General features: G+C 39.5%; 1 protein-coding gene across 1 annotated transcript in view; it reads left to right on the top strand.

The window, feature by feature from the left end:
- Positions 1-6,090, top strand: part of lmcd1 (LIM and cysteine-rich domains 1) — a 132,244-nt gene extending 126,154 nt beyond the window's left edge. Inside the window, exons 5-6 of the mRNA XM_055216719.2 lie at positions 4,897-5,112; positions 5,293-6,090. Of these exons, the coding sequence (XP_055072694.2) occupies positions 4,897-5,112; positions 5,293-5,421 (345 nt within the window). The 3' untranslated portion in view covers positions 5,422-6,090. The remainder of the gene's footprint in view (positions 1-4,896; positions 5,113-5,292) is intronic.
- Positions 6,091-23,114: the final 17,024 nt, after the last annotated feature.

Below are 23,114 nucleotides of genomic sequence, written 5' to 3'. Positions count from 1 at the left end.
AACTTTTAATTTCCCACATCACACATTATCAAAATTATTGAGCAAACATAGTTGGAGTCCCCTTTCTTGTGGATGCCAATGGTTTGGTCTGGACCGTCGTTAGGAACGGTATAAATACGGCTGAAGTTTCCGCCCGGACCTCTTTTAATGACGGACCAACCTCAGAAACTCGGCCACCATCAAACACACAAAAGAACATGGTAAGAAAAATCACATTAGGCTAGCCAAATAAAAGACTTCAAATTTAACCATTTTACTTGTGTCTGTGAATTGATTTTACGTATAAGCATTTAACTAGTAAAGAAAAGGATGGATTTATCACCTGTAGTCTCCTACGTCCTTCACAGTCTGTAAAACAGACATCTCTAAAATAAATTTAGTTAGTTAGACCAGTGGTTCTCAAACTTTTTCTGCGTGTGGCCCCCCTTGTGTAGGGTGCCTTCCTTTGCTGCCCCCCAAAGAAAATTTATGACAAAAAACTGTTCTAAAATGTAACATTTTAATTGAACAAAAAACATATTAAGTTATACAAAGTATTGCTGTTGGTTAGTAGCTTTATTTTTTTAGGTTTAATTACACAGAATTCATGATAAATAGTGAAGTAATTTATAAAATGTCATAAAACTGGGGCCCCCTGGCACCATCTCGTGGCCCCCCTGGGGGCCCTGGCCTCCAGTTTGAGAACCACTGAGTTAGACAACGGGCCCTACAGTTACGAATTGATGCGCGTGCGTCTGTTTCATACAGCATGAGCTGCAGAGCGTGAGTGACGTGACTGCTGCGAGCAGCTGTGTCACGTGTTTATATTCTCGCTTTGGTCCACAACGCGAGCCTCCCCCGCTCGCGCCCGCGTCTCAAGACGCGATGACTGACAGTGGTGAGTTAAGATACCGGACTCTATGGCTGTTTTAACTTTATTTGTTGTATTTCCAGCTTAAAAACATTGCCTTTTCCGACAATTGTTGTCTGATATGTCGGCTCAATGATGACTTGCTTATCCACAATGAGATTAACGTTAGATGTCTTAATAAAGGAAACTCGTTGAAATGATTTTGTGAACTAGACAAAAAGATCCTGCCGTTTCTCTAAAATTCAAAACAGACAAATGCTCAAATATTATGCGAGTCATCGTTCTCACACAAGAATGCAATTAAAACGAGTAAGTTAACAGTTAGTCGCCCATCGCTCACAGCCCAGCACCTGCACCACTGTATGCGTATCGTGCTTACAAACATACGCCTGATTTTACTGCTCTTGCGAAATCTAAAAGTATAATTTCTGTTATTAGAAGCTAGCCTAATGTTTGCCAATCATTAAGATGGCTGTTGTGGTCTAAATAGGGCTACCGTAATAATTAGCTTTGACAAAAAACAGAATAAAAAATTATTTTCCATATTATAAACTTTTTTGTTATGTGCACTGAAGTAAGTAAATGAGTTAAATTCTCAATGAGTGTGATATGGCTCTTATTTACCTCTTTATATGTAGAATAAAGCTTACTTGGGCATCTTACAATGCACTTGTTATGCAATTTTAAAATACAACATATGAACATGTCTGGGTGTAGAAAAAGCCTACTTTGACATCTAACAAAGCACTAATGTTGTTGTATGCAGTTTCAAAATACATGTTTATAGAAAAAGCCTATTGTACAATGCACTGATTTTGTTGTTATGCAGTTTCGAAATATAACATTAGTATTTTTAAATGTAGGAAAATGTAGTCATCATCACTGATATATCTCCGGCCCCTCATTTGAGATCCTTTTCATGAACTGGCCCCCATGACAAACTAATTGAATAGCCATGCTGTAGATGATGACGTTGCCTTCATTTGTAGGGAGTTACATTTATGTCGGGAGAGGATTTTGGGACCCCAAGTGGATTTTTGTCATTTCCACGTACATTTATTTGAGCTGTATAATTTTTCGTTGCTGTCATTTTAGATAGGCTATAATACTCATCCTTACGTGATTATCAGCCTTTGAGTTGATTGAACCTCCTTACTGAAACGGCCCCTGTTAAAGATGCGGTTTCTGTAATGTGTGCAAGAATCCAGAATGGATGTTTATAACACCATGTCCGGGATAAAGAATATGCGTTATCATCCTATAGGGAATGTGAAGGTGACGTAACGCTGTGTTGCATTCTGAGTCCTCCGCCATATTTGCAGGATTGCGCCATATGCCGCTGTATTTGAATTTGTGTGTTGGAGGCTGTGTTTGGATTTTTCTGTCAAGATTTTAATAAACGTCAATATGGTTGGTCAGTGTACCGCTTGATCAACAACTACCATAGCAGGTCACACAATTGTTCAGGGAGAAAACTGAACACAACGGAATACTTTTTTCGGCTTTCCTTCCTGGATAAAACAACAGGGGAACCAGGTGGAGGAGCCTAAATTATCTTGTTTTCATGCTAACACTGTCAAACTAACTTGTAATAGTGGTGTGTCGTTCATGAACGATTCGTTCATTTTGAACAAATCTTTAATATGACTCGAGACTACCGAGTTGTCTCAGAGAGTGATTTGTTTATTTTGTGTTGACCGCGCATTGCGCAACATATGGGTTCTGAATCTGAAACAGAAATTATTAGTTCATCATTCTCTTGAGTCTCGAGTTCGGGACAGGTTCGAGTCTTTTGTTCTTCCTGTCAGTCCCATAGAGGCTACCAGTACTGGAAAGAGAAATGATTAGTTCACCTTTCGAGTTCGGGTTCGGTCGGGTCCGATCTTTCGTTCTTCAATAAGATGGAACTTTTATTTTTCATATAATGTTTTTGCACATATTTTTTATTTTAATGACTAAATATAAAACAATATAGGATACATTCAGACACAATCAATAATATGAATCTAATGTTGTATTTAATGTGATATACCAGCGATCACGTGACATAAGGACTCGGACCCGGCCGAACCTGAACTCAAGACTTGAATGAACTTATCATTTCTTTTTCCGGTACTGACAGCATAGCCTCTATGGGACTGACAGGAAGAACAAAAGACTCGGAACCGGCTGAACTCGAGACTAGAAAGATGAACTAATCATTTATCTTTCCGGTACTGACAGCATAGCCTCTATGAGGCTGACAGGAAGAACGAAAGACTCGAACCCGTCCCGAACTCGAGAGAATGATGAACTAATCATTTCTCTTTCCGGTCCTGTGCTGTATATCACACGGCACAGCCTGGCCGAACACAGAGAGTCAGTAAGAAAGAGTTGACAACTAACATCTGTAGACACGAGAGGAGGCGTACAAATGTGATAAATATTAAGTTAAGTTTCTTATAATTTGGCTTTGGCTGCATTACCCTGACTTGTACATGAGGACTGACTTTGGAGGTAAGCTAATCATTTCTATCTCTTGTGCAGGTTTCAAAGCTTGTGTCACGAAATAATGAAATAAGGATTTTTATTTCTCATAACTTGTAAGAAATGTCGTAATTGTTTGCATTAGTGGTTATTTTGGGATAATTTGTGAAATTATAGGTAATCATATTTTAAATGAACAAAAAGAACGAAATGACTCAAAAAAAGATTTGTTCATTTTGATGAACGAGATTCAGAGATCCGAATCAGAAAAATGATCCGAACTTCCCATTACTAACTTGTAAATGTAAATTATGTATTTTAATGTAAAAAATTATGTAATGTAAATTATTGATTGTAAAGTATGTATTCATTAATTTCTAATCAACATAACCACATGAGTTACAAAAATAAGTCTGCCCACCACAAGCAAAATAAAACTGCGGTTTTAGACAATTTTGATGATTATAACATATTTTTTTTAATTAAATGCACTGCTCAAACCCACTGCTTATGACTCTTTAAAATAACATAACTTTAGCTGAATATTTAGCATTTTGTTTGATTTAATAACAGAAGTACCATCTTATGAACATGTGTTGATTCATTGCAATCATGTAACGAAGGGCTGCTTTAAATAAAGCGAGAGAGATAGAAGAATCCATGTGCAAGAAGGTTTATTTACAAATCCCAAATGGGCTGGCAAACAAAGGGGCAATCCAATAGAGTAATCCAAAAATGTAGGCAAGATCAAAACCATGAATAAAAATACAAAGCAAGACATGAACCATTAAACAAGATACTAAAAATGACCATGAAACGCTCTTCAAGAACTGCAGCTATTACACAATACTTCGCAATGTCATGTTGAAATTGAACCTGTTATATAGGGACAAACAAGAAGTGAATTGTGAAGCATGACATGAACAGATTACAAAATAGAAGACCGGAAACAGAACATGATGTCAAAATAAAAGACCTAATAAAAAACAAATATAACACAAGACAAAACCCTTACAAATCATTAAGATCCATAGGTATTAATACATTTTCAGTAAATAGCATATTTCTTTTAGCTGGTCTGCCAACCGTCATAAAACTCCAAAAGAAGAAGTGCCATCTTACTATGAGCTTGAAGGGATTTATAGCTTTTAAACTCCTGCAAAGTGTACACAATCAATCCAAAAACAAGATAATTGACCAGATGAGATATGTGAGCGGAGGTAGTGCGCCTGGATCCGTAATCCAGTGTTGGGCTGCTAAATTATATGGATCTATGTTTTTTTTAATCTATCATGTGTAAATAAATAAATGTGAAAATGAATACATGTTCAATGAATAATTAGGGAATTATGAATGTATAAATAACTCATAAATAAATGTGTGAAAAATATAAAGAAATTAAAGTAGCAATACTTATATATAAAAAATATATATTTGTTTTTATATTTCTCTGCATATTTGCTTTTTATTTATGTTTGTTTTGTATATTTCTTAAAATAAAGAATATTCTTGGAATATACCCCTGGAATTTATGCCTATGCTTCTAATCTTCTTACTTTGTCTGTCTATTTGTGTCTTAGTGGTGTAGTGGATGTGGGAAGATGGCAGCTACCGATAGTCCTGTGGTCTATGCGGACAGAGCTGGGTATGAAAGACTGTGGCATCCCACCTGCTTTGTGTGTTGTGAATGTGGTGAAGCTCTAGTAGACCTTATCTACTTCTGGAAGGAAGGAGTACTCCTGTGTGGACGCCATTACTGCCAGAGGATCAGACCTCGGTGCTTTGGCTGTGATGAGGTAAACAAAAAGTTTATTTATGGTTGCCGAAGAACTTAGTAATGCCCATTAATATAGAATATGTACATTCTATAAATCCTCACATGTTTATTAGCAATTTACAATTACTTCAAATATGGTTTAAGTTTAAGATCTGTTTAAACGAAACCCCAATTTATTTTCTCACTCTCTTTTATGTAGTTGATCTTCTCAGAGATGTTTCATCAGGATGCTGATGGACGTGTTTGGCACAAGGAACACTTCTGCTGTTGGCTCTGTGGACAGAGTATGATGATTCAGTGCGGCTGTGACATACAACAATCAAAATAAATTGTTTAAAGGCTGATAAATAGTCTAAAATTAGACATCAAGATGACACCACAATTAGAAATGTCAAAGAGGCTGTCCCAGAACCCAGATTTGGGTTCTTTGCCTTTGCATGCTTACATATTTGCAATTATGTGATTTCAGTAGTCAAATGGTCCTGAAGACCATGTAGAATATAAGATTGAATAATTATACACCTGAACAGTGTTGTTCCAGGTTGTGGCAGGAGTTCTTGCTTTACTGCTTTGTAGGGGTGGGCGGTATGAGCAAAAATGCATATCAAGGTATTTTCCACTCTTCAGCCGGTATTACGGTATGTTGCCATATGAGATAAAACATTTTGGAGTCACACTGTAGTAAACCTTAGTTAAATTGCTGGCAAAATTTGTATTTTTAACCTTATGTTACTAATAAGTGAGGGATTGGACATAGACATGATTTTTTATCTTTTCCAATTTTTTACTTTAAAAGTGCCATTGTGTGGATGGGTGGACTCATCTTCTTATGCATATTGTCACTAATATGGGAAGTATGAAAGTATGGAAATTAGTATGGTCATTTGCTGGTAGGCTATGTGCCTTATTAGAATGTTTTACGCTACATCCAACAACTTTAAAGCTGTGTGCTGTGTATATCTTGTGTCTGTTTGATTTATAAATATACAAAGAACAAGATTTTCTTTTTGTTGTTAATATGAACATCTTTAAATTAACACTTTTAATTATTATTAATCCCTGAACGCATTAATAAATGCAGTTTATTAATACAAGTTAGTTATATTAATAAATGTATTTATTGCATTTAATTTAATTGACCAGCAGATTCACAGTGCCAAAAACACTCCACTCATACGTTTTTATGCGTAATATGCACTATGTATTGTTTAATAGCCTCTATAAATTAATAAATCTGCATTAAGAAAACGAAATTTACCATTAAAGGCTGTTTTTAATGTGTTTGGTATGTTGCTTATGTTATCCGCTAAAGGACTCTGAAAGTGCTATTCATTTAACCGTAACTCCTCAACCATTTGCGCTATCAAAAAAGGAATGGTTCCTAAAAGAAGATAAATTGCACTTTTTGGCAAATTATGGTTTATTACTAGCCTGGGTGCCAGCCGATCTTAGCCCCGCCCACCACATTTTGAAGAGGGGAAGATTGGTCTGGGGTTGAGGAGCTACTATGCGAGTCCCAAAGCTGGTCGAACCAATCAAATTGTGAGGGTGGGCCTTATACGATGATGGACAGATGTTTAACAGTAACGTAATCAACTGCGTCACCAAAGAGCGCGTGTGTTGAATCTGTTTACAACGAAATGGCTGCCGCTGGAGAATTCAGATGTGTGGATTCTGACATTGAGTCTGTTCTAACAGATATCGACAGAGCATTGATTTTAAAAGAGGAACAGAGAAACACGAGCAAGGCATTTGTTTATGTTTTTGCCATCCTTCCTACGGGATTCGGCAAAAGTTGGTTGCACTTATGGAGGACAAAGTTAAAGAACCAACTGAAATGAGTGTCACGGCGATGCAACTCGGCGTGCACGATGAGATGGATATAATTAGCGGTCGTTGCCAGCTTCTTTTCGGAACCCCGGAATCGTGACTGCTGAATAAGTGGAGGGACATGCTAGGCTCCGATATTTTTCAAGCCAACGTAACGTTAATGGGTATCGTCGTGGATGAAGTTCACCTAACGTACAAATGGTAAGAGATAGTCTTACTGTATGACTTAGTAAATACTTAATGTTGTGATATAAATGAAATGTTGTAAACATAGTAGTTGTTGATGTACGTTGCTAACTCAGACTTAGTATTATCACAATGTTAGTGTCATTGTAGCGAAATAACTAGCAGTTCGGACAGGCTACAAAAGACGACATTTCAACATACGTTACACACTCGGTTGCTCTGATTGGTCGTAGGTCTATCCAATTGAGTGCAGAGGCATTTTTCGGTTGAGACACGCCTCATAATTATAGCTCAATGGAGCGGTATCAGACTCAAATTCTGACTAGAATTGAGTATGACAACGTCAGGCTAGTTTATTACAGTCATTTCTTGCTTTCCGTACTCCAATCGCTGCTGTTATCTGGAGAGCGCGTGCAGGGCGCAGTAGAGAGCAGATCTGAGTGAAAAGGGAGGGAGTAACACCGTTAAGGGTGACATAGAATGATTGAACGGAGTATTTATCCTTGTTCTGTGATGTGACATGTAGACAGAATTTTTTTGTTTGGGTCTGTAATGCCTTAGAAGCTTTCTAAAAACCTCTCTCAGAAAGCTCTATTAGGGTGGGGGATTTTAAACAAGTGGTTTTGCACCTATTTGGCTCCCCCTACTGGCTTAACTTGCAATCTCATTACTGATTGGCTGACTTTGCTGCCACTCAAAAAATGTAGCCAATTATTTTAAAGTGGAGGGGCAGTTAGATGCCTGTGATGTCATAAGCATCAGTTTTTCAGATTGGGCTGTTTTCTGGCTGACATTTCCAAAAGAGGAATTTCTATGAGACTGAGATGTTTAGCATGTTTAGCACTTTTTGTATGTTTGTGAATGTGGGTAGACTACCATTATTCAACAAAGACAAGGTAAAAATGTTTTTTCATTCTCTGTCCCCTTTAAACGCCTTTGAATCAGTGAGGTAAAAAAAGCCTCCGTATAACACTGTTGACGCGTTGTTGGTGCCTTGGGACTCAATAAAGCAGTGTTGATTTTGTTCGCTTCTGGGTCCACTTATGTTTCAGAACCTGGTAATGCTAATGTAAGCCACAGGCTTGTTTTTCGCCAAACTCGCTGTATACAGATCACAACACCTGAAATATAGTCTTTGGCAGGATTTGCGTGCACTATGATGTGCATCCTCTTAAAAAAATGATGATTAAAAATGGATTGAAGTGCGATCGGAGCTTTTCGTTTTGTGTTTCTGTGGACAGCGCATCTCGGGAACGGAGGTATGACTTTTAAGACTTGGGTAAACTCCCGCGGGGTCTTTAAAAATAACATTCAGAAAGTTAAATTTAAGTCCTAGAATGAAGATCCAGACTAGAACATCTTTGCCTTGTAGCTCAGCTTTGAGGCTCTCATTGCTACCTATTGCTAAAATCGTACCTATTATATAATATATCCTCTAGAATCAGCTATGTATGTCTCTCTCCCAAGGGTTTTTTCCCCTCCTAGGACTTTTCGCCCACAGGGATTTTCTCCTAGGGTTTTTCAACCCCTGGGGAGTCTGCTAAAATTTTAATATTCTTTAGGCGAACATCTGCAGTACAACTTATTCAACTTGTACTTATTTGCCCATAACTATTTTAAAGACTTTCAATAAGAATTACAGACTCAGAGTTTAAAGCACATGTTCCGGTTGCCTGGCTAATGCTGGTCTCAACCTTGACCAGTCCAAAACACCAAATGTGTTTCATAAAACTTTAAAATAAAGACAATAAAATACTTTCGGTTTGTAGATAACCTACATGAACCACTGAGCTGCCGCCCATGAGTCTGAAACTACCAAAAATGACCAATAAATTATAGCGGGGAAAATAAGTATTTGACACATCAGCATTTTTATCAGTAAGAGGATTTCTATTGAGACAAAATTTCCACCAGATGTAGCCATCAAGCCAAATATTAAATTTATACAAAGAAATCAGAACATTTAAGTATACAAGTTGAGTCATAATAAATAAAGTGAAATGACACAGGGAATAAGTATTGAACATATGAAGAGAACAGGGTGCAAAATGGCATAGAAAGCTGGGATATCACCTGAAATCTGTCAGTATTTAGAGAGAAATCCTGCCCCCTATCAGTACTAATTCATATCAGCTGCTTTAGTCCTAATTGATGGCCTATAAAGGCTTCTCATTACACTGGAGGCACACAGGAAAGACTTCATGATGGGTAAAGGCAAAGAACCCTCTCAAGATCTTCGTAATCTTATCGTTGAAAAGCATTTTGATGGGAATGGTTATAGGCGCATTTCCAGAATGCTGAATGTTCCTGTGAGCACTGTGGGGCCCATTATCTGGAAATGGAAAGAGCATCACTTCACCATAAACCTAGTGATGGCCAAATGAAGCGTTTCGAAGCATTATTGCTTTCCGATACAATTGTGTCGAAAATGGTTCATTACTCGAAGCTTCATTCAAACAGAAAATGCACACCACCATCTGCTGGTGAAGTAAATGTAATGCAACAAAGCTGACAATGCGAGTAGGTTAATGTACCCGATTTGGGCTGTCAGAGCTTTGACACTGTGTTCATGTTTCAAACCCTCAATAAAACATTGAACATGAGATGTGTTTGTGTGTGAATATTTAGCCGTAGAATACAGCACTCTACAACTTACTATAACTGGACATTTATGTATTTAAAAATGTATTTATAATGTGGCAGAGGGCAACTGGACAGGGCTTGGACAATGTGGAGGAGGATATTCATTAAATGTTGTGGTTTTATTCAGAAATATAATTTTATATTAATTATAATATAATTTTATATTTTTTAATAATTTTATAATATAGCCTAATACATTTGGTGATGTGGGCGATTTCTTTCTTTTTTTAACAAATTCACCAGCTTTGGAGAATATTCTCTCACATGAAACAGATGATGCTGGAGTACACAAAAATTGTTTAGAAAGCTTTTCTATGGTTTGGCTTCACTTGCGTGGAAAATAAAGCCGCCAGTTTCAAACCTATCAACGCCGCTGGGCTATCAAAGCAGTCGTGTGGTTCACTAGAGAAATGAACCAGTGTGTTTGCTTCAGACGTCGTATTTCACGTGACTAGTGACGTAACGATACAAGCTCCGAAGCAGTGGTTCATTGCAAGGACTTTTCGAGTCTGAAGCAAGCATCGAAGCTTCGGTGTCAAACGTAACATCACTACATAAACCAGCCACGATCAGGTGCTCCACGTAAGATCCCTGTCTGAGGAGTCCAAAGAATAATCAGGAGAGTTCTCCAAGAGCCAAGAACCACTCAGGCAGAACTTCAGGAAGATCTTGCATCAGCAGGTACTGTTGTTTTAAAGAAAACTATAAGCAATGCACTGAACCGCCATGGCATCCATGCACGCTCACCAAGCAAGACTCCATTTCTGAACAAAAAGCATGTTGAGGCTCGGTTAAAGTTTGCGAAAGAGCATTTGGAGAAGCATGTGGATTATTGGGAGACTATAGTATGGTCAGATGAAAGCAAAATTGAACTTTTGGGACCCTTGACATGAGTCCACAAGGGCACACCAGAGTCGTGTTTTGGGGTAGACTCAAGCGTCATGCCGGAAATAGGAAGATAAATTGCCCATCAGTGTGAACTCCTCCCATCCATTGTCTGATTGGTCTGATTGCTCTTTTGCAAGGACTTCTGGGTTGGTAAAGTGCATGAAGCCTGCAGCAGTGTGGGCTTTTCCAAAGACAAAGCATAAGAAAATCCCATCATGCATCATGTTCTGGATGTAAATTTTGAGACTTTATTTGTGACATTTCGCAAGGTTTGGGCAACTTTAAATTGCAAGTTAATTAATGGATAAATACATATTTTGGTAGTAAAACTGAAAGTGTTGCAAATTTCATTTCATGTTATGCATTTTGTTAAACATCTGCAACTGCTTTTATTACATTTATCACATAAACAACATTAATTGCGTCATTTATTCAGGGACTACTGAATAAACAATACATTTTAATTAAGCAGCATGCACAAAATGGGAAGTTCTTTACAGGTGCAAAAAATTCAGCAAATAAAAGTTCAGCAAATGCTCATTTCAGAGTTTTATGTGTTAATTTAATTTAAAGAAAAACGTAAAAATATATATTTTAAGTAGCGTAAACAAAATGAATATGTTTTGGTGCAAATTGCTGCCACTACCTGGATTAACATTTTTACACTTACTAAGTGTGTCCCATCGCATGAATAACTATACATGCATGCTTCCACACTTTGTGCCCACTAGGGCCAATTACAGGAGATATGTCATGTAAGTAGTCAAGTGCGAAGACCACAAATGTGGGTATTTGGATAAGTGTGCATTAAGAGCTTCTTTTTCTTCTTTGGGGTTTATGGCAGCTGGCATTCAAATTGTTGCATCACTTGTAATCTGTTCAAACTTTGCCTAACATTATATTTTCTTATCCAGTCCAGTTTCTTTTAAGTAGTTGAATAAATACTTAATGAGTTGTCCCTTCTCCGCTTGATCTACAATACTTTTAAAGTTTCCCTCTTTCTGTTCTATACTCTGAATCATCATTTATTGCCTTTCCTGATTAAATTTTCCACATGATATGAGGACATGCTCCACCGTCACCTTTTCCTGACAGTAAGTGCACAAACCTGTTGGATGCTTTCCCATAATATAAAAAGTACCATTTAGGTTACTAAATTCTTAGTCTGCTTAAAATAACTTGTTCATTCCTATTCATTTCCTTATCTCCTGTAACACCCACCCTATTTTGCACTTAATAAAAGTATCTTTCTTTTGTTTCATTGCCCCACTGCTTTTGCCATTTCTCCATTACTTCACTTCAAACTATGCTCTTTGCCTCTGATTTGAATAACTTATTATATATTTCAACATTTTACTTTTTAGCTGCTTTTTTGCTAATTTATCTGCTTTCTTATTACCCTGAATACCCAAATGTGCCGGCACTGCACTACAAAGGGCACTGCTCTTTTTTAAATGGATAGTTCACCCAAACATTTTGTCATCATTTACTCACCATCATGTTTATACAAACATGTATACATTTCTATGTTTTAATGAACACAAAGATATTTTGAGAAATCTTTGTAACCAAACCGATCATGAGCCCCATTCACTACTATAGAAGTGAATGGGGCTCGTAAACAGTTTGTTTTAATGAACACGGAGAAAGATATTTTAAGAAATGTTTGTAACCAGACCGTTTGTGAGCCCCATTTACTTCCATAATAGGAAAAAAGAATACTATGGAAGTGAATGGGGCTCATAAACGGTTTGGTTACAAACATTCCTCAAAAAAATTTTCTCTTTGTTCATCAAAACAAAGAAATTTATACAGGTTTGTAACAAGTTTTGGATGAAGTCTTGCGCATTTACTTCCTGCCGCTTGCACATGCCTTCGGGTGGCCAAGTTTGGAGATGCACCCATACTGCTCTCTGTGCCATGCTTGACTACTTCCTGATTAACACATGACATGACTCCTTATTGACACCTAATATTCTTAAAGGAATCATGACCAAATACAATCACTTTAAGTATAAACAAGACTAGCAAATGTGACGATGGAACAGATACTGTAGATTTTGAGTTGAAAGACCAGGCTTTTGCATTAAGCTATGTGGCCATTTTACCATGTGCACATGATCCTTATATTTACTCAGATGGCAGATGTTTTTAGCCTATCCAAAGTGACATTTTAACCAATTAAGCTGCAACCAGTGTAAATTAGATTAATCCAGGGCTAGGCTTTATTTATAATTACAAGTATAGTTTTCACAAGCATACCTTACAAAAACATTACTGGTGTGCATCTTCAGACAATAGCACTGACATTTGTAATGAATAAAAATATATTTTAATAAATCTTTTAAATATTTAAAAAGTATTATCACATGGGACATCCTAAGTTGTTCTGATCCATACAGATAAAAGTACTGAGCATTAGTAGTTAATACAGTTAGACTCAGATGATTACCTGAAACAAAAAATACTTACAGTCATAAGATCAGAGAGAAGAGACTACTATTAGAAGAGACTGTGATGCGTTGTTACTCACATGTTGAAACAATGAAGTTTTTCGTTGTAAAGATTATCAAAATATTCAAAGATTTTAACATTAATTCTGCATATAAAAAAAAAATGCATTTTTAAAACTAAAACACAGCAAAAAAAGTGACACCTGAAAATGTGTTCTACAACTGACCAAAGTGAAAAGGGAAGTAAAAGAAACTTTTAGAAACACATAGAAAAGTGTGAAGAACAACTGTTATTTATTTTTCTAAAACATAACATTTGTTTTTTTACAAACAAAATTCACTTTGTTTAAAACACATTTAATTAAGTAGTTGTTGTAGTTGTAGTTGTAATACATTTTTAAACATCTTTAAGTAAAGTTCTTGGTCATTTAAAGCTAAAAATTAGCAAACAAACAGTACGCAAACAATGAAGTAGCTCAAGTCGAATTATATGAACCTAATCACGGCGGTAGCTAGGGTTTGAAAATTAGTGAGGTCCAGGGTGAAAAAAATTTACTAAAATACACTTTTTAAAAAATAGACGTAGTAAATGTACTATTTTCGCACACTAATTTTGTAGCTATATATATATAGCAAATTTGTCCTTAGTACTTCTTAAGATTAACTGTGCTATTTTGAGACACCATTTATTTTAATACATTTAAAAATCTATTTAACTCTTTCCCCGCCATGCATTTTTGGAAAAGTTGCCAGCCAGCACCAGGATTTTTTTTATGATTTTCACAAAAGTTAGTTTCATAAGTTGGGTACCACCTAGTCGATAATACCAGAATGGATTGTCCTAAAAACTTGTCATTGACAGGGAAACATTTTCTTTTAATAGACAAGATAACTTGTCAGTGGTAGGGAAAGAGTTAATAACTGGTACAGGTATTTAGCATACTTTAGCAGGTGCACTGAAGTACCACTAAAGTAGAACTTTACTTTTCATTAGTATATTTGTAGTACAACTTTATATAATTTACAAATGGATTTGTTTTAGAACATTCAAGTATACTCTATTTTTTTTTACCTGGGATCTAATGTAGTCTTAACCTTTTTGCCATGTTACACTATGGGTACACACCCTGTCTGTCAGTTTAGTTGCTGGTCAACCAGTGTTGCCAGATATTAGTACGAAAAACAAACAAAAAATAATAGGCCATAAAAAACAACGTAAGTTCAAACCTTGTCTTTCAGAAATAAATCAGAGAAATCGCTAACACTAAACCTAATCCTCACTTTATAAATATCCCAAAGTGTCTCATTAATTGTTAAAATACTACATTTGCAATACATTTATTTACATTTTACATGCAACATTATTAAAAAGCCCTATATAACACATTTGAAGTAAATTGCTAAAAGAGAATTAGACTGACAACAAGCACATATCCAGCACTTGTTCCAGAGTAAGATCTAATGGTCTTCCACACACTGACACACTATCAAATACCCTGCTGAAAAAACAGCATAGACCAGCATCATTCCCATGCTGGTTTGGTGCTGATTTAGCTGGTGGTCACCAGCATACCAGCACAAAAACATCTTGCTGGTATGACCAGCATGGGATGCTGGTGCTAGTGCTGGTATGCTGATGACCCCCAGCTAAACCTGCACCAGACCAGCACGGGATTTATGCTAATCTATGCTGGTGGTCGCAATGCTGGTCTTGCTGGTATGCTGTTTTTTTCCAGCAGGGTAAACATTGGAGGTACAGAATCTTACAAAAAGGAATATACCCCTCACATTTCACCTACACTATTATGTCAAAGTAGCTGGCAACAAAAGTGTGTACACCCTAAGTGATAACAGATGTATTGTTTAACCATGCAAAGCCACATGTGCTATTCATCACGTTCGTGTTTTTTTGTCTGCTTGACAGGAACATACAAATGTGTGTATCTTGTATTAGAGCTGTTAAAATTTTATGCTTTGAGTACAGTTTTTATCATACGACCACTGAATCTTGAAGATGGCACCTCATGTCAAAAAAACTCTCTTAGGATTTAAGAAACAGAAATGTTGTTCTCCACAAAAATAGCATAGGCTATGAGAAGATTGGTGACAAAAACAGATGCATAAGTGCTGCCAGCATTGCTTTACAGGTTGCAAAAGCGGATGATTAGATTGTCAGTTCTTAGACCATACGCTGCACACTGCAACAAGACGGTTTGCATGGCCATCGTCCCAGATGGAAGACTCTTTTTAAGTTGTCTCACAAGAAAGCCTGCAAACAGTTTGCTGAGGACTGTCCAAGAGCATGAATTATTGGAACCATGTCCTGTGCTCTGATAAGACTAAGATAAACTATTTTGGCTCAATTTGACGTGTTGGTGTCCGGCATGTGTGGGCGACTGCCATGCAAACCGAATGGTTGTAGTGTGTGCCGTATGGAGTACTGAGTACTTGTCATGTAAACTTATCTGCATCATGTGTCATGTCAAAATACATGCTTTGAAGGGATTTATGATGAAAGAGACCCCATGTCCCAAATTCTCATGTGTAATCAGAGTTTATTGTTGAGTTAGTGTCTTGCATTAGCCTGGATGCCAGCCGATCTTAGCCCCGCCCACAAGATTTTGAGAACAGGAAGATCGGTCTGGGGTTTCTGCGTTGAGGAGCTACTATGCTAGACCCAAAGCTGGTCGAACCAATCAAATTGTCAGGGCGGGCTTTATACGATGATGGACAGATAATCAACAGTAACGTAATGAACCACGTCACCAAAGAGCGCGTGTGTTGAATCTGTGTACAACAAAATGGCTGCCACTGTAGAATTCAGATGTGTGGATTCTGACATTGAGTCTGTTCTAAAAGATATCGACATAGCATTGATTTTAAAAGAGGAACAGAGAAACGCGAGCAGGGCATTTGTTGATGTTTTTGCCGTCCTTCCTACAGGATTCAGCAAAAGTTGGTCGCAACTGAAACTGGTATCAAGGCGATGCAACTCGGCATGCATGACGAGATGGATATAATTAGCGGTCGTTGCCAGCTTCTTTTCGAAAGCCCGGAATCGTGGTTGCTGAATAAGTGGAGGGACATGCTAGGCTCCAATATTTTCAAGCCAACGTAATGGGTATCCTCGTGGATCACCTAACGTACAAATGGTAAGAGATAGTCTTACTGTATGACTTAGTAAATACTTAATGTTGTGATATAAACGAAATGTTGTAAACATAGTAGGTGTTGATGTACGTTCTCTAAGACTTAGTATAATCACAATGTGTCATTGTAGCGAAATAACTAGCAGTTCGGTCAGGCTGCAAAAGACGTAACGTACGTCACACACTGCGTTGCTCTGATTGGTCGTAGGTCTATCCAATTGAGTGCAGAGGCATTTTTCGGTTGAGACACGCCTCATAATTATAGCTCAATGGAGCGGTATCAGACTCAAATTCTGACTAGAATTGAGTATGACAACGTCAGGCTAGTCTTGCATGTGCAGCAGGCACTTATTTTGACATGACGCATGATGCACATGGTTTACATAACCCTAACCCTAACACATGATGAGCAACACAAGACATTCTAAACACATATTTTGAATATGCCGTCACTGACCAGAACTTGTTGGAAAACCTCTGTATGACCCTGGCTATTTTACTGTAACTTCGACCTAAGTTTTGGGGTGTTACCAATCTTCTTTTATAGCCTAGGCTATCTTTGTGGAAAGCAATAATGTTTAACAAATGAGGTGCCATGTTTAACATTTAGAGGTTAGTAGGAAAGAATTGTACTGAGCGCAGCAAATTTTGACTGCTCTAATACAAAATAGACACATTTGCAGAGGCAGCCGGTGACTACTTTATTCGAGGGCGCACAATGCGAAGTTTGTCACAACATGTATGTGTCACCGGTCAGAGCGGACCACTAACGTCCCTCCCTAAGTTCCACCTCGAGGAGGTCCCCAAAGATACCCCAATGACCAAGCACACGAGAGAAGGATAAGTAAAATTAAAACAAACTTTATTTAAATTAGTAAAAATATTCTTGGGAAGGGAAAGGGGAATCTAAAATGTCGTCTTCTGTCTCTTTTCCCCTCTTGCAGGAGAAAAACCGCCAGATCTACCTATCTTAGTACGCTTATTAAAGAAAATCATAACAACCCTCGTTTCCCATTTAGCACAGTTGCGAAACTGACTAGAAACAAAGAACAAACAGAAACTTTACTAACAAAATTATGTTCATTAGGGAAAACACAGAAACTACACAAGCAGCCACCACTATACCCAATAGTACATTTATCACTAGATTACCATATGAACATCTTGAGTCATTTAAACCTACTACAATAGAAGAGCTCTCTAAACTAGTAACGTCATCCAAATCATCGTCCTGTATACTAGAACCCGTTCCCACAAAATTACTAAAAGAGGTATTTCATGTAGTATCAGACGCGGTACTAAATATATTTAACTCATCTCTAGAATTAGGATACGTTCCAACAGCTTTCAAACTAGCAGTTATTAGACCACTCATTAAAAAACCAAACCTTGACCAGGGAGATCTTAATAACTTTAGACCAATCTCAAATCTACCTTTTCTTTCTAAAATATTAGAAAAAGTAGTGGAAAGCCAGCTACGCACATTCATAGCGAATAATAATGTCACAGGGCGACTATTGTAGGGCGGAACCAAAAGTGGCGGAGATTGGTTCCACCTGAAGATGGTTTCCTGCCAGACCTTCTTTCACAAACACTCTTTACTTCCTGGTTGTCTGGGGCAACACAATCGGGGCTTACAAGAAACAGGTGTGCGGATTTAAAAGTGGCAGTTGTGATTGGAGGAAGAATGAAGAGAAGACAGCTAAATAGGCCCATAGAAACACAGTATGGGCGCGGTTGACTGGAGAGTTGATTTCGGGGTAAGCTCTGCTCCGCCAAGGGCAGATTAAACACCCCTTCCTTAGAAGGCGCCGTTGATCCGGGGATCGCTAAAGCGAGCAGAAAGAAGACGGCTGAAGGAGCCGAAAGAAAGGAGTGGAGGTCGTTTTATTAAAGGAGCACCACAGAAGAGGACGCGAGAACCAGTGGTTCGTTTTGCCCATCGGGCTTGTTGTGCTGATTGGGTTCATTGTTTACGGTGGTGAAGTGGATACTGGTGCTGCTGTGGCGTACAGAAGGAGGATTAAATGAGATGCGAGTTGGAAACGGAAGAAGAGGAGAAATCGTTGGCTGAGTTTATTGAAAGTTATTGGTGTTGTGAAAGTATTGACATGCATATCCTCATTGAAATCGTTGGATAAATACGACTGGATTACATGCAACTTAGCCGTGTGGATGCCACGGAGACCAAGAGAGAGAGTGTGACAACTTACCGTGAGTACAAGGAATTTACAGCTGGATGTAATTATTGAGAGTACGTTGTTTCATGTGTGTGTGAGCCCCCAGCGAACGAAGATAGCGGCCCTGTCACGGAGCAGAGTGGTGGGCGAGCCGGCAGTGCAGCATTTTAAGGAAGGAGGACCATTGCAATAGCTACTTCAATCAACAGCCTTCGATTACACCGCCCCGCCGGCCCACAGCCGACTCCGGGAAGATCTTGGCCTGACCTTACTATTTTTCACTTAAGGTGTGTCGTGGGTGAGTCGTGACTTTGCTGGATGTGTGCACTTGATGTCGTGCAGTGTTGTGCTGTGTATTTGTTGTCAGGAGCCATTATAGCGAGTCGGCCGCGAGAGGAGACGCCGTGCGGTGGGCGAAGTGCTATTAAAGCATCTGCTGCGCAGTGATTCAGTGTGGAGATGGGCGTGGCATCCAGAGTCCCCATTGTAGTGCAGTTGGTGGTGGATTACACTGGAGACTCAGACCTTTGCGTGAGTAGAGATTCGAGTGCTGATGCATATGTGAAGAAAAGCAAAGTGTGTGTGTAGAAGTGTAGTAACCTGTCTGTCCCGGAGCCTCTTCAAAGGTGCGCCCCTGTCCAGATCTCTGGAGCTACACATACAGGGAGGAGAGGGCAGCGTTCGGCTCATCGGTGACAGTACTCTATCCCCCCTAGCTTGTGATAGAGGCCTTGGAGGTAAAGGCCATAAGTGACCATCTCACCACGGAGGGTCTGTGAGTAAATCCATCCACTGCACACACACCGTAGGCTACGAAAAGTCCCATACAAGTACGAATTAGATACCTGGGAAAATACCTACCGTACCCACTGCTACCAGTCCACCTGTAAGAGAAAGAAAGTCACAGTTAAAGGTGTCGTGTGATCTTGTGTTACAGCCCCGAGCCTCTAAAGGAGGAAAACTACTAACTAGTTACCCGTAAAAGTACTCACCGTATCTACTGCTACCAGTCCACCTGTAAGAGAAAGAAAGTCACAGTTAAAGGTGCCGTGTGATCTTGTGTTGCAGCCCCGAGCCCTCTAAAGGAGGAGAACTACTAACCAGATACCTGTAAAAGTACTCAATGTATCCACCGCCACCAGTCCACCTGCAAGTAAGAGAGAAAGTCACAGGTAAAGGTGCTGTGTGATCTTGTGTTACAGCCCCGAGCCTCTAAAGGAGGAAGACTACGAACCAGCGACTCGAAGATTACTTACCGTATCCATTGCTATAAGCCACCTGCAAGTAAAAGAGAAAGTCACAGTTAAAGGTGCCGTGTGATCTTGTGTTACAGCCCTGAGCCCTCTAAAGGAGGAAGACTACGAACCAGTTACCCGAAGAGTACTCATCGTGCCCACTGCTACTAGTTACCTGAAATTCTGCCTCCAGGATAGCGGAGGGCGCCACGGATAAAAGAGACCCCAAAAGGCCGTCCCCTCCCCTCTCTTTTAAATTTGCCTGGAGGCCAGAAGAGGCCCTTATTTTAAGTCCCCTTTTCCCCTTCCCTGACTGTTTAATTTTAAGTAATTTAATAAAGTTTCATTTTAATTTTATTCTTATCTTGTGTGTCTGGTCATTGGGGTGGCTTTGGGAACCTCCTCGAGGTGGAAAATTAGAAAGGGGCGTGACCTCATAGCATCTGGGTCCGCCCCGACTTGTGACAATAATACATATGAAAAATTCCAATCAGGATTCAGGCCCCACCATAGCACAGAGACAGTGCTGCTTAGAGTTACAAATGACCTCCTATTAACATCCGATCGTGGTGAAATCTCAATCCTTATATTACTAGACCTTAGTGCAGCCTTTGACACAATAGATCCAAGAATCTTACTCAATAGACTAGAAAACTATGTTGGCATTAGTGGTCAGGCGTTAGCCTGGTTTAGATCGTATCTAACCAATCGATATCACTTTGTTTTTGTAAATGAGGAAGAGTCATATCACTCCCCCGTTAAATACGGCGTACCTCAGGGATCAGTTCAAGGCCCTATCCTATTCTCGTTATATATGTTACCTCTAGGAGACATTATCAGGAAACATAACATAAGTTTTCACTGCTATGCAGATGATACCCAGCTTTACATCTCGTCACATCCTAGCGAAACCCACCAGTTTGCTAAGCTAACAGACTGCATTAGTGATAATAGGGATTGGTTGGCCCATAACTTTCTTATGCCAATTTTCTTATACTCCAATAAGACTGAGATACTTATTATTGAACCAAATCGCTCCAAACATAATATGTCAGATTGCAAGTTGTCCATAGATGGCTGCACGGTGGTGCCATCTTCCATGGTTAAGAATTTAGGCGTAATGTTCGACAGAAATCTATCTTTTGATAGTCACATCTCCAACGTCTGCCGCACAGCATTCTTCCATCTTAGAAATATATCAAAAATATGCCATATGCTGTCTGCATGAGATGCAGAAAAGCTTATACATGCTTTTATGACCTCTAGAATAGAACTCGTTATTCGGGAGATGCCATTCAAATCAGGTAAACAAGCTACAGCTGGTTCAAAACGTCGCCGCAAGAGTGCTTACTCGATCTAAAAAGTATGACCACATTACTCCAATTCTGACATCTTTACATTGGCTACCAGTTAAATATTGCATACCATTTAAAATATTACTAATCACCTACAAAGCCTTAAATGGCCTAGCGCCCTCGTATATTAAAGAACTACTATCAGAATACAATCCACCACGTAAACTGCGCTCACAAAATTCTGGTCACTTAATTATCCCTAGAATATCAAAAGTGTCTAAAGGTGGTAGATCCTTTTCCTACTTGGCCCCTAAGCTCTGGAATGACTTACCAAACAACGTTCGAGTATCAGACACAGTCGATCAATTTAAATCTAAACTTAAGACATTCTTCTTTAACAAAGCATTTACATAAAATGTCCAGTAAATGTACTTTTCCCGCAGTAGTTATTTTGTCTAGAACAAAGCACTCACATACCTCATATGGGTAATATACTTTTGCCGCAATAGTTAGCCTGTCTGGAACCGAGCTGACTTAAACCACTATAATGTATGACACTTGCATTACATGCGAACGGCCCCTACGCTAATAGAACTCTGTTTTTGTCTCCCTGTCTCGTCCTCGACCCCGAGGACAATGAGACAAACAGACCCAGTTCCTGTTGCTGTGAAGGTCATCGCACCACTGAACTACTGGTTGTCCTTCAACGTGATGCCTAGCCGGTGCGCGACCAACGACCACCGGCTGAACCAGTTTAATCCGCTTACCCGCTTCATATCCCTACCGTTTCTACATATATGAAGGGAGAGGGGAAACGGAGCTCCTTTGTTCCTACGGCCGGTAAGTATATCCTCCTGGGGGCCTTTTGTCCTCCTCCTTGTGGTTTATGACACGTGGCGCCCTCCTTTTCTCCTGGAGGCAGAAATACAGTAGAAACACAGTAAGTGGGTGGAAGGCTGAAGCGGCTACCTGCAACCTGGTGAAGGTTATATTCCTTGGGTCGGAGTTAGGAATGACTTGTCTCTCCACTCCTCTCTACAGGGCGCTTGGTCGATGTCTACTTCCCCGGAGGCTGGAGATGGACACCACACGCTGCAGCAGAACTCCTGAGAATACAAGTAAAGGGCAAGGTAAGTATTGCTACTGGTTCTGACTTGGAAGAAACTTGTTCCTTCTGTTTTCTCTCTCCACTGGATGCTTGGACAACTCCTCTCTGTCCGTGGACCCGAGGTCCTCACAGCTCGACGCACAAGGCTCCTAAAGTCACAGGCAAAGGACAAGGTGAGTGCAGTCTTTTACTTGGGCCGATAATACTCTTTACCAGTACTAAAACGTTCTGTCCTGGGTTTGCAGGGCCTACGGAATAAATATAACTTCTGTGTCGTGTCGGAATGCACTTGGTCGTTGCTGGATCGTGCTGTCCTGGACTTATGGGGCTTATGAGGTAAGTATAACTTTTGGCTTGGGTCAGGTGACACTCTGGGCCTGCTGTTCTGGGCTCACAGGGCTTTCAAGGTAAGTATAGCTTTTAACTTGGTTCAGATACCACTCTGTATCTCGCTGGGCGTGTTGTTCTGGGCTTACAGGGCTTTCAAGGTAAGTATAGCTACTAGCTCGGTTCAGGTAACACTCTGTTTCTCACGGGGGTGTGCTGTTCTGGGCTCACAGGACTTTCGAGGTAAGTATAGCTTTTAGCTCGGTTCAGGTAACACTCCGTCTCTCACTGGGGCATGCTGTTCTGGGCTTACAGGACTTTCGAGGTAAGTATAGCTTTTAGCTCGGTTCAGGTAACACTCGGTCTCTCACTGGGGCGTGCTGTTCTGGGCTTACAGGACTTTCAAGGTAAGTATAGCTTTTAGCTTTATTGCGGGCAACGGGTTATCTCAATTACTGCATCTGGACTCTACAGGTTCAGAGCCAGTTATTGCAAACATGGACAAGAAAAACCATACGTCACCTTGGCTTCGTTCAAGGGCTAGGGAGGGTGGTCTTTACCAGCTTCCAACTGCTACTTGTTGGGCTGAGCACGGCCGATGTCGTCCCGGGAAAGGGAGGTAGATGGGACCGCAACACTATGTCCATGCAGTCAGACTGATACGCCTGCTTTTCGTTCCTTCCAGTGGCCAGACAGGCACCTAGATCAGAGAGGCAGGCAGCTGGAC

This window comes from Misgurnus anguillicaudatus, chromosome 23 (genome assembly GCF_027580225.2).
Source record: "Misgurnus anguillicaudatus chromosome 23, ASM2758022v2, whole genome shotgun sequence".
Classification (NCBI taxonomy): Eukaryota; Metazoa; Chordata; class Actinopteri; order Cypriniformes; family Cobitidae; genus Misgurnus; species Misgurnus anguillicaudatus.
This window is presented reverse-complemented; position numbering and strand designations above follow the sequence as displayed.